The 11960-nt window shown below is 53.1% G+C and overlaps 1 protein-coding gene across 3 annotated transcripts in view; it reads left to right on the top strand.

Annotated features, from left to right (window-relative positions):
- FKRP (fukutin related protein) overlaps window positions 1–9195 on the top strand; it is a 9779-nt gene extending 584 nt beyond the window's left edge. Inside the window, exons 2-4 of one of the 3 annotated variants that reach the window (XM_032388089.1) lie at window positions 1195–1252; window positions 1347–1529; window positions 5423–9194. In XM_032388089.1, coding sequence (XP_032243980.1) covers window positions 5462–6949 — 1488 coding nt within the window. In that variant the 5' untranslated portion in view covers window positions 1195–1252; window positions 1347–1529; window positions 5423–5461 and the 3' untranslated portion in view covers window positions 6950–9194. Of the gene's footprint in view, window positions 1–751; window positions 1253–1346; window positions 1530–5422 lie in introns of those variants that run through there. The other 2 variants (XM_032388092.1, XM_032388091.1) reach the window with 2 other exon arrangements.
- The last annotated feature ends 2765 nt before the right edge of the window (window positions 9196–11960 follow it).

Below are 11960 nucleotides of genomic sequence, written 5' to 3'. Positions count from 1 at the left end.
CCACCCCGCCCGCGCGCGCGCTCGGCGGGGGCCGGGGGGGGGGGCGGTGATGGGAACGAGGCCGGGCGCGCGCCTCGCCCACCCGGGTCGACCCCGAAAGCGCGCGCGCGCGTGCGGTTGGGGGGAAGGGGCGGGGCGGAGGCGCGCGCCCCGAGGAGCGCTGAGACCCAGGCCCAGCACGAGGGTCGCGCCTGGGAAGAGCTGGACTTTGGGAGGAACCGCTTTCTGCCCCTCTCCTCTTGCTTCGCCCCAAAGAAAAATTCTAACCCCCTCCAGACCCAAATGTCACTCTCCTTGACACTGTCCCTCTGAGAGAAAGGGCGACCACCAGGGGTGGTTTCAGCAATGGCCCCATCCTCTCTGATTCCTGGTCCAGGTCGGTAGTCATGGTAACCCTTCCCCAGCCTGGAATCGTCCCCCTTTGTGGTTATGGACCCCCAAACCTCTCCTGTCCCTGCACCAGGAGGAGGTTGCTAAGGTAACCTAAGTCCCTGGTGGTCCTTCTGCCCCTACCTTCATTTGGTTACTATGGCAACCTCACCTAGCACTCAGGTAGAAAGAACCCCAGCCCCAAGGACACTGATTGCTGAGAGAACACCTCTTTCCCAACCCTCCCCCTAGCCACCCAGTTGGCATTACCATGGTAACCGGTTCCCCCCCCCCCCCCCCCCCCCCCCCGCCCCTTTCTCATCGTGGGAGGTCCATGGGCCAAACCAACCAGGTGTGTTTATTTAGAGAAGATGCTCTGCTGAGGAGTCGTTGCTATGGTTACAGGGCCTGGACCAGGAGGTGGAAAGAGGCAAGGCCAACCCCTGGTTACTATGGTAACAAGGACAGTACCCCTTCCCGTGACCCTAAGAACCAGGCCCACCAAGGTAGGAGACAGTTTTAAGATTGTGTCTCGGGATGGAGTAGGTCTAGGGAAGAGGTTGTCATGGTAATAGCTTTGGTCACTTCTAGCCCCACCTTTCTGGACACATTCATTCATAAGAAAGGGATGGTTATAGGTTACTATCATAACTGACATCCTTCCCACCCATTCCTGAGATACCCCAGGTGGTGCCTGAGCTTATGGAACTTCAAAGAGTAAAGGATTCTCTGACCTTCTCATTGCCACTTTTGTAGGTAAGGTGAAATCATACTCTACTGTGCAAAATTGGCTGATTTGGGGTTTTCTGGTTCTCGTTCCCCCAGCAGTGCAGCTGAGCTGGGCTGGAACCGCCCACCCGGAGGTCCTGCAGCAACCTAGGAGGTAAGAAGTTCCTCAGTGTCACCAGCACTCCTGTGGAAACTGCCCTTCCCCCATATTGTTCATTTTCTTTGCCTGTCACGTTCCCATTCCACAGATGCAGCAGCTGAGGCCCAGTCCAGAGCAGAGCTCAGACTGGGTGAACCTAAGCCTAACGTGAATCTGGATCCACTTACACTGTTTTGTGAGGAATGGAGAGACAAAGTCTCAGCCTAAGTGTCCTCTCCTCCCCTGACCACCTTTTCTCTATCACACCCCCTGCTGGTTTCCTGACCTATCTGTAAGTTCTGTGTGTGGTTTTTGTCTTCCTACCTCTGGAGGGCCTGCCCAGTGACCGCTTCGATCTTTCCCTGTCCCTAGAACACAGGGTCTGGCACAGAGGATACTCAGTAAACATCTGTCTGTTGAGTTAATGGGTTGAATTCATTAAGTGATGTGCCGTATTCAGCTTTGAAAAGCACCCGTCAGATTAGGGCCGCAGAACACTCACTGAAGGTGGACAGAGAGCTGGGCTGTCTGAGTGGACCCAAGAGAGACAGCAGAGCTTCTTGGTTGAAAACATGACTCTAGAGCCAGTGTTGTGGGTCAAATCCTGGGTCCACCATTTCCCAGCTGTGTGGCCTTGAATGAGTGACTTCACTTCTCTGTACTGCTTTTTCCTCATCTTTAAATGTTATCAGAACATGAAAATTAAACAAGGTAATTTAAGCAAAGTGCTTAGGCAGGGGTCTGGCATATCATGAGCAGCTAGAATTATTGGTACTATCATCGTATTGGGATTCAGAGAAACAGAACATTCAGACCTTCAGAATCATTGCTTCATACCCTTTGCCTCGATAAAGGAGTTTTGAGCCCTTATAGTTGGGGAAGTCAAGACCAACCGTGTCAGGGTACTGGATGATTCCTTTCTCTTTCTTCTCTGGTCCCCTCACCTGCTGGTCTGGCTATCGTAGCCACTGGTCTCTGAGGACCCGATTTTTGTCCTCTCTCCTGCTGGGCACCTCGTAGCCCAGAGTCAGCCAGACAGAGCATGCCGAGAGCCAGGGCCTGGGAGGTTCTCCCTGTGTCCTTTCTGTCTCTGAGCCACAGTTTCCCCGTCTGAACAGCTGGAGTCAGTCATTCGGGCCGCACACATTTATTGAGCATGTGCCATGTGCCAGGCACTGAGCTGCGTTCTGAGCACACAGCAAGGAACAAAATAATAAGTAAAATCTACGTGATCATGACTAGGGGAGAAAAACGCAGGGATGGGGCACAGGAAATATGTGGGTCATAGGGAGATACGTTTTAAAAAAAGAGTGGCCAAAGAAAGGGCTCGCTGGACAGGTGACATCTGAGCAGAGACCCAAGGGCCATGAGGGAGGAGCCATGCAGAGGGACTAGCCAGTACTTTGGCTGAAGTCCCCTGGGCGTATTTGATGGCCAGTGTGGCTGGAGCTGACAGAGTCAGTGGGAGAGGCTGGGGGATCACATGGGGCCTTACGGACCCCAGTGAAGACTTTGGCTTTTCCTTTGACTGAGTTGTAAGCCACAGAAGGGCTTGAGCAGATGCAGGACAGGATCTAATTTGAGTTTTAACAGGATCCCTCTGGGCTTCGAGTGGGGAACAGACTGGGGGGTGGGGGTGGGGAATGAGGGCAGAGCAGGAAGATGGTCTCTATAGAATCTTTAGAAGATTCTAGAACCGTCAGTAGTCTCTCCTGTGCTTCTGTGTACAGAAGCTCTGAGAGTCTAAGATTTTTAAGACCCCGAAGATTCTATGGTTCCAAAGGTTCCTCCCCCACCCACAGTAATGTGAGGTCAGAGTTGTTTGTCGCTGCGTGCTGTGTGTCCGCTGTTGGGTCCCCAGTGCCTAGAACAGTGCCTGGCGTATTGTAGGAGTTCCACAGAGAGGGAAGAACTGAAGGAAGGAAGAATCAATCTAAGGTCCAGAAGGCGATTCCAAGGTTTTAAAGATTAAGAAGTTGCTCTTAAAGTGCAACTCAGATTCTTAAATGCCCACCGAGCTGGGTCAGAGAAGGGTAAGCAGGCCTGGGATGGATGAAGAGGGGGAGGAGGGCATTCCTGGTAGGAGAGAGAAAGAGAGCGAGGAGGCAGGACCCAGGGCCCTGAGCCACAGTACAGAGTTTGACTTCAGGAACCTGAGGCCTTATAGATTCGGAGAACCCTGGCCTTGGGCATCAGTTTTCCACCAAGTGCACTTTCAGTACCCACCTGTGTGCCAGGGACACGGAGGTGATTGAGGAAGCCCTGGCTTTACCCTCCCGGGTCTCACAGTCTCGTAGGGGAGACAGACCCATCCCCGGATGATGCCCAACTAGAACGGGCAGGGCTGGGATGGGGAGCCCAGGGGCTTCAAGAGCCCACAGAGGACTTCTGACCCAGCCTGGGGTTCAGGGAGGGCTTCCTGGGGGAGGAGGCATCAGAGCTGAGGCCTAAAGCATAAGTAGGAGTTCTCGAGGAGAAAAGAGGCACGGGGAGAAGGGGTGTTCGGGAAGAGAATCTTCTAAGCAGAAAGAACAGAATGTACAAAGGCCTAGAAATAACATCTGTTGGAGGAAAAGTCCAAGGTGGCTTAGACAGAGTTTGACACATGGCAGGAGATGGAGCTGGACTGGTGGGCCAGCAAGAGACCCAAGGTCACCCAAGGTCTTGTGGGAGGTTGTAAGAAACTTAAACTTTTTCCTCACTGTACTGGGTAGCCATGGCAGGTTCTGAGCAGGGAGGGAGAGGTCAGATTTGTGCTTTATGAAGACCCCTCTGGCTGCCATGAGGAGCAGACTTGCTCAGGAGACCAGGGGAGGCTGAGCGGGGATCTGGGTGGACCAGGATTGAAGCGGGAGCTGTGGTCAGAAGTATTTAGGAGGTAGGAAGATTAGCTGGGTCTCTGATGTCCCCCTTTCTGGGAGGAGTAGAAACCTATGGAAATCCTTCCTGGCTAAACTTTTTTTTGAGTATTTGCTCAGAGCCCAGAGAGTGAGTTAGCGAATTGTAGGAGTTCTGGAGAGCAGCCGAGCCTCCCGTTGTGATGGGGACAGTGAGACAGCGCCATCTGGGGGTTGCTTAGGAGTGCGGGGATGAGTGAAGGGTGGGTGTGTCCTATGACCCACAGCTGCTTATCCAAAGAGGCTACCCACTCCCCTTTTATTTTATTTATTTATTTATTTTTAAGATTTTATTTATTTGACAGAGAGAGGCACAGCAAAAGAGAGAACACAAGCAGGGTGAGTGGGAGAGAGGAGCAGGGAGCCAGAAATGGGGCTCGATCCCAGGATCCTGGGATCATGACCTGAGCCGAAGGCAGACGCTTAACGACTGAGCCACCCAGGTGCCCCTCCATTCCCCTTAAAAAAAAAAAAAGATTTTATTTTTGTCCTTTTATTTATTATTTGATAGGACTTAGCATTCAAAGTATTTTTATTTTTATTTTTTAATTTCACGCTTTTATTTAAATTCTAGTTAGTTAATACATATGGTAAAATTGCTTTGTTTTTTGTTTTTTAAGTAGTGGTCAGTATTAAAAATTGGGATAGTTGTGATTTAAGAAAACACTTCTAGCTTCTCTTGCAAAACCAAAGCGATCTGGCAGACCATCGGGAAAGAGATGGCCAGATGGCACAGGATTTGAGGAAGTGAGAAGGGGACAGTGGGGGAGGGGCTTGGCGGGCCAATGCTGAGGCAGCAGCCTCACCCGGGAGCCAGAGCCAGAGCGTGAGAGGGACAGGACAGACAGATCTGGGGCAGGAGCTTCCTGGAGGAGGGAATGGTGGAGCAGAACGTGCAAGCTGGGCCTGGGAATGGAGTGGGACATTTATAACTGAACCCAAACCTGAATGAGAAGTTGCCCAAGAAAAGGATAAAGATTAATTGCGACTGAACAAGGAAGAAGGGAAGGTGAATCGTTTGATAAAACCTTGCTAAGCACCAGGCTCTGTGCTGGGTGGAACTAGGGACCCAGCAGTGATTGAAACAAGCTCAGAACCTGCCCAGTGGGAGGATACAGACCTGTCCCCACGCAGAAATGCCGTAGAGTGGTGGGCTAGGGTGGGAGAGCTGAAACCAAATAGAGAAAGGGCTGGGAGAGGAGGGCAGTGCTGAGGATGGAAGGGGGGTGGGGGGTAGGAGGCTTCTGACAACCAGCTCCAGCCTCGCCTTTCGTTCTCCCCTCCCCAGGATGCCCTGGAAGCCCAGCTAGGGCCCGACTTTGGCCCCATGCGTCTCACCCGTTGCCAGGCTGCCCTGGCAGCTGCCATCACGCTCAACCTCCTGGTCCTCTTCTATGTCTCATGGCTGCAGCACCAGCCCAGGAACTCCCGGGCCCGGGGTCCCCGCCGTGGAGCTGCTGCCGGCCCCCGCGTCACCGTCCTGGTGCGGGAGTTCGAGGCCTTTGACAACGCGGTGCCTGAGCTGGTGGACTCCTTCTTGCAACAGGACGCAGCCCAGCCCGTGGTGGTGGCCGCCGACACGCTCCCCTACCCGCCCCTGGCCCTGCCCCGCGTTCCCAACGTTCGCCTGGCGCTGCTCCAGCCCGCCCTGGACCGGCCCGCCGCGGCCTCGCGCCCCGAGACCTATGTGGCCACCGAGTTCGTGGCCCTGGTGCCCGACGGGGCGAGGGCCGAGGCCCCGGGCCAGCTGGAGCGCATGGTGGAGGTGCTCCGGGCGGGCGGGGCACGCCTGGTGGCCGCCCCCGTCGCCTCGGCCAACCCCGCCCGGTGCCTGGCCCTGAACGTCAGCCTGCGGGAGTGGACGGCCCGCTACGGCCCCGCGCCCTCCGCGCCCCGCTGCGACGCCCTGGACGGCGACGCCGTGGTGCTCCTGCGCGCCCGCGACCTCTTCAACCTGTCGGCGCCGCTGGCCCGGCCGGTGGGCACCGGCCTCTTCCTGCAGACGGCCCTGCGCGGCTGGGCGGTGCAGCTGCTGGAGCTGCCGTTCGGCGCGGCGCGCCAGCCCCCCCTGGCCACGGCCCACGCGCGCTGGAAGGCGGAGCGCGAGGGGCGCGCGCGGCGGGCGGCGCTGCTGCGCTCGCTGGGCATCCGCCTGGTGAGCGGGGACGGCGGGCGCCTCGAGTGGTTCGGTTGCAGCAAGGAGAGCCCGCGCTGCTTCGGGACGGTGGTGGGCGACACGCCGGCCTACCTCTACGAGGAGCGCTGGACGCCCCCGTGCTGCCTGCGCGCGCTGCGCGAGACCGCCCGCTACGTGGTGGGCGTGCTGGAGGCGGCGGGCGTGCGCTACTGGCTGGAGGGCGGCTCGCTGCTCGGGGCCGCCCGCCACGGGGACATCATCCCGTGGGACTACGACGTGGACCTGGGCATCTACCTGGAGGACGTGGGCAACTGCGAGCAGCTGCGGGGGGCCGAGGCGGGCTCGGTGGTGGACGAGCGCGGCTTCGTGTGGGAGAAGGCCGTAGAGGGCGACTTCTTCCGCGTGCAGTACAGCGAGAGCAACCACCTGCACGTGGACCTGTGGCCTTTCTACCCCCGCAACGGAGTCATGACCAAGGACACGTGGCTGGACCACCGGCAGGATGTCGAATTCCCCGAACACTTCCTGCAGCCTCTCGTGCCCCTGTCCTTCGCTGGCTTCGTGGCGCAGGCGCCTAACAACTACCGTCGCTTCCTGGAGCTCAAGTTCGGCCCCGGGGTCATCGAGAACCCCGAGTACCCCAACCCGGCACTCCTGAGTTTGGCGGGAAGCGGCTGAAGCTCCAGCGCCCGCTCCTGGGGTCTGAAGAACACTCACGCGCGGGGAGCTGCCCTTTGCTTTGGCGCCGTTGGCATTTGGGGGGCGGGCCGGGGACGGGCCTGGACCTCGAAGACCTGCCCTGCCCAAGATTTCCAAGAGCTTGGGTTTTATTTAGAGCACGGACAGTCTTATAAAGAGGAAAAAGTGTACGTTCTGCGGCTGGACTGCCGCGATTAAAACCCCAGCTCTACCACTTACTAGTTGGGCGGGCCTGGGCGAGTGTCCCAGTTTCTGGGTGCGCATCACTTTCCTCCAGGATTCAGTGGGTGCCCTCGCAGCGTCTCGCTCGCGAAAAGCCCGCAGGACTCTTGGTTGCTGGGGTTGCTTCCGCCACTAGAGGGCGCCTTTGTCCTGCTCTGGGGCCAAGGCCTGAGCAAGCCCAGGACCTCCCCGTTCCTGTAGCTTTCCTAACTCTTGAGCCTTTGGTCTCTCTAATCCCCCGTACCTAGAGGGACAGGATGACTATCTCCCTTCTTCCAGAATGCGACCTCCTTGCCTCCTGGGAGAGCCCTGTGAGATGCATGCTGCTCTTAACCCCATCTTACAGAGGAGGAAACAGGCTCAGCCCTGAGCTGCAGCTGTGGTTAAGAACCGAGTTCTGGATGCCAGACCCACTCCATATTAACTGCGTTACCTCATTGTAGCGCTCCGCACCTGTTAGCCCACTTGCAAGGCGGGATAAACAGCAATCCTAGCTCACATTACTCAGCACGTGTGGTGTGCCAGGCATCCTTTTCGGTGTTGGACACGGATTAACTGATCAATCTCTCACCTCAACCCTCTGAGGCGGGAGGGAGCTGCTATTATTTCCGTTTTACAGGTGAGCACACTGAGGCCAGAATGGTAAAGTCACTTGCCCAAGGTCAGACAGCTTAGGAAGTGACAGAGCAGGGGCTCGAACCCAGTCAGGCTGGAGCCCACACTGAAGTTGGATATTCTGCCCCTCTCTAGTAACTCTACATGAGACGGGGGGTGCCTGGAGGCCGCACCACTTAGCAGGTGAAGCCATGGCGGCCTTCCTTTTGTGATCATGCACCCAAGAGTAAGTGCTGTTTGGGCAAGTATCCCGAATATGTGTATTTATTTATAAATTATATACAGGTACTACTATCGTTCTGTATATTAGTAATGAGGCTTAAATTATCCCATTTTAAAATTTAAAATAAACTTAGAGGTTTTTGTCTACCTGGCTCATCTCAGTGACTTGTCCCGCACACCCCCTGGGTGTGTGCACCCAGCTTTTGGGACCATGGGTTCTGAGGCGGGAGAGGCCTGGGGTCAAAACCCAGTGTTGCCACTTTCTCCCATTGGGAACTTGGGCCGTGGTGACTCTCCCTCTCTGAACCTCTGCTTTGCACCTGGGAAATGCGGGTCATGAACGCTCACCCCCCAGGGGTGCTGTGAGCCACTTGAGTGGAAAGGGCTCAGGAATCAAGGCTGGGTTTGGCTCCTGGCGCGGCCACTTATTTTCTTTGTGATCTTAGGCAAGTCACTGCCTCCCCAAACCTACAGGTTGGGTGTGGGGGAGGGGTGATACTGCAGAAGCGGGAAGCCCTTGGAGGAGGAGGCGTCACAGACCAGCAAGAGAAGATAAATGCAAATCTGGCCCACTCTCAAACGTGGCTCCCACATCCAAAGTCCGACTTCTTAGAACACAGCCTCTGTTTTTAGCCAATGAACCCGCAAATGGCTCCCAGAGACTGTTGGGTTTCCATGGAGCATTCTGGAAACATATGGGGATGATTTGGGTTATCACTGTGATCGGGTGGTGCTTTTGGCTCTTGGGAGGCATAGCCCAGGGATGGAGATGTCATAATATGCAGGGCATCTTCACATAATAAAGCATTGGCCCTTGTCACATACGGTTTTGAAATGTCCCGTTGGACATTCATGAAGGAAGTGTGATGTTCAAAATCGTTTGCAACTGGTACGGTGATATAAATTAATATATACGTCAATATATGCATCAAAATGTTTAAATATTTCTTTTTTCTTCTCTGAAGAATGGGAACGATCTCTCTATATATACATATTTCTTTAAATTGTTTGCCAAGAACATAAGCTGAAGCTCAAATCATTCTTAAATCATGCAATGATTTTGTTTTATTTAGAAACTTACTTAGAAATTGTTGGTGCGATTTCTTGATTGATATGCTAAATATATATATACACATATATATTCATTTATTTAATTATTTATTATATTAAATATATATAAAATAACCCTGGCTTAGCTGTGATTTGATAAGAAAACCACATCAAGTGCTTCTGGCAACTTCCCATTAAACTGAATGCCATTAGGTGACTTGGGGTCTCAACAGACCCTAAGAATTTCTCTTAGCACCATCCATAGGGCTTTGGTGTTTTCTCCTCTCTTCATTGTTCCTGAACTAATAACAATTACACTAAAAACTTTTGCAGCCTTTATAAAACTGCTTGACAGCTTTGTGTATTCAGTATCTTTATTATCGACTAGGTAGTAATAGGACAGAAAACCTATTGCAGCAATTAACTTGAATTAATGAGTTTATATTAGGATATGTTATTACTGAATTTTAGTGCTTTCTCAATTCCTTTTGCATGATTAGCCAGCCAGAACAGAAGTATTTCAATATTGTAAAAACCAGCACATCCATACTAGTGCATATTAACCAAATTTTAGCCTCACGTGGAAAAACTTAGTTAAGAATTATCTGAACCCCAGGGGCACCTGGCTGGCTCAGTCGGAAAGAGCATGCGACTCTTGATCTCAGGGTCGTGAGTTCAAGCCCCACGTTGGGGGTAGAGATGACTAAAAAAATAAAATAAATAAACTTTAAAAAATAAATAAAATAAAATCATGTGCAGGTAGGTTATAGTATCTATGACCTTCATTTCAGCAGAGCCCAGAGGATTTTCCCAGAGCTGACAAGCCAACACGTGGCCGTGATGTGGTTAAAGCATGAAAATATTACATTATAGATTACTGATCTCTTGGTAAACGGTCATCGCCATGGATCCCCTGTTATTACCTCCCTGGCTTTCCATGGGGACTCCCTGGGCTTCTCTCCCCCCACCCCACCCCCAGCAACCAAGGGGTTAACACTGGGCACAGCCAGAGGGAAGGAGGTTCAAGTCTCTACCACTATTGGATGCTGTGCTTCCTTTACCAAGCAGTAAATATTTGTGTATCCTCCCTGGGCATTACAAAAGATTCGCTATGGAAAGTCAATGGCTGGCAAACCACCTGTGGACATATGCACCTTTATATACGATAGCCCCAAACCAGAAACCACCCAGTGTCCGTGTCAGGTGGGTGGATACACAAACCTGCACCCAGACAGTGGAATACTCGTCGGTGATTAAAAACAAAAAGGAATAAACCGATATGTACACAAACATGACTAAATCTCAAAGGCATTATGCTAAGTAAAAGAAACAGGACGCGAAAAGCTACCTGCTACAGGATTCCACTAATGTGAAATTCTAGGAGAGGCAAACTAGTCTTCAGTGACCCAAAGCAGATCAGTGGTTGCCTGGGCCTGGGGGCGGAGGGAGGGACAGAATGCAAAGGAGCACCAGGATATTTGGGCGTGCTGGGAATATCATGTATCTTGATTGTGGTAGTTTTCACTATCTATGCATCTGTCAATTTTTTTAAGATTTTATTTATTTATTTATTTATTTGAGAGAGAGAGAATGAGTGAGAGAGAGCGCACACGAGAAGGGGGAGGGTCAGAGGGAGAAGCAGACTCCCAGCTGAGCAGGGAGCCCGATGCGGGACTCGATCCCGGGACTCCAGAATCATAACCTGAGCCGAAGGCAGTCGCCTAACCAACTGAGCCACCCAGGCATCCCTGCATCTGTCAATTTTATCCAAACACTTCCTTTCATGGGTACACTTTATTGTATGCAAATTATACCTTAATAAGGTTGACATCCCCCCCAAAAAAAAAGATTGGGAGAGGGAGTCCAACAGGCCTAGAAACACTGTCGCAAGGAAAGACAAAGGTGTGGGGCGCCTGGGTGGCTCAGTCGGTTAAGCGGCTGCCTTCGGCCCAGGTCATGATCTCAGGGTCCTGGGATCGAGTCCCACGTCGGGCTCCCTGCTGAGCGGGGAGCCTGCTTCTCCCTCTCCCTCTACCTGCTGCTCCCCCTGCTTGTACTCTCTCTAATAAAAAATAAAAAATCTTAAAAAAAAAAAGACAAAGGTGTGATTACCCTGTGCCTGCCAGCCCCCCCATCCTGGCCCAATGCAGGGCTAGTGTGAGGACTCCCTCCCAAGCTAGCCTCCTTCGAAGGAGCAAGAGGGGTGTCCCCAAAAAAGGGGTGGGTGGAGCCATGGAGAAAGGGAGAGGGAGGTGGGAGCCGGGCCCCAGAGGTTGTCCGTCCAGGTGCTTTTCCTTCTTTTCTTCTTTTTTTTTTTTTAAAGATTTTATTTATTAATTTGACAGAGAGACAGCGAGAGAGGGAACACAAGCAGGGGGAGTGGGAGAGGGAGAAGCAGGCTTCCCGCGGAGCAGGGAGCCCGATGCGGGGCTCGATCCCAGGACCCTGAGATCATGACCTGAGCCAAAGACAGACGCTTAACGGACTGAGCTACCCAGGCGCCCCTTTTCCTTATTTTCTTATGTAACCTTCACCAGTGGCCTTGGGGTGAAGCATAACAGAGCCATAGTCACCAGAGGGCGAGACTCCACTGTGCTTAAGTAAGGCGACAGAGCTGGGGGGCAGCAGAAACAGGATCTCAACCAGGTAACAGCCTCTTCTAGGCAGGCGGCTCTGTAGCTGGAGCCCGATTCATTCATTCTGCAAATATTTACTGAGTGCCTACTATGTGCAAGGCCCCATGCTGTGCTCTGAGCAGACAGTGGTGAACAGGACAGAGGTGGCTCCCTCGTGGAGTGCACATCCGAGTGGGGACCAGGTCTGCGAGCCCCTGTCCACACTCAGGAGGCTTGAAATGGTTCCAGATTTTTGATTTTTTATT

This window comes from Phoca vitulina, unplaced genomic scaffold (assembly GCF_004348235.1).
Source record: "Phoca vitulina isolate PV1807 unplaced genomic scaffold, GSC_HSeal_1.0 scaffold52, whole genome shotgun sequence".
NCBI classification, from domain to species: Eukaryota; Metazoa; Chordata; class Mammalia; order Carnivora; family Phocidae; genus Phoca; species Phoca vitulina.
This window is presented reverse-complemented; position numbering and strand designations above follow the sequence as displayed.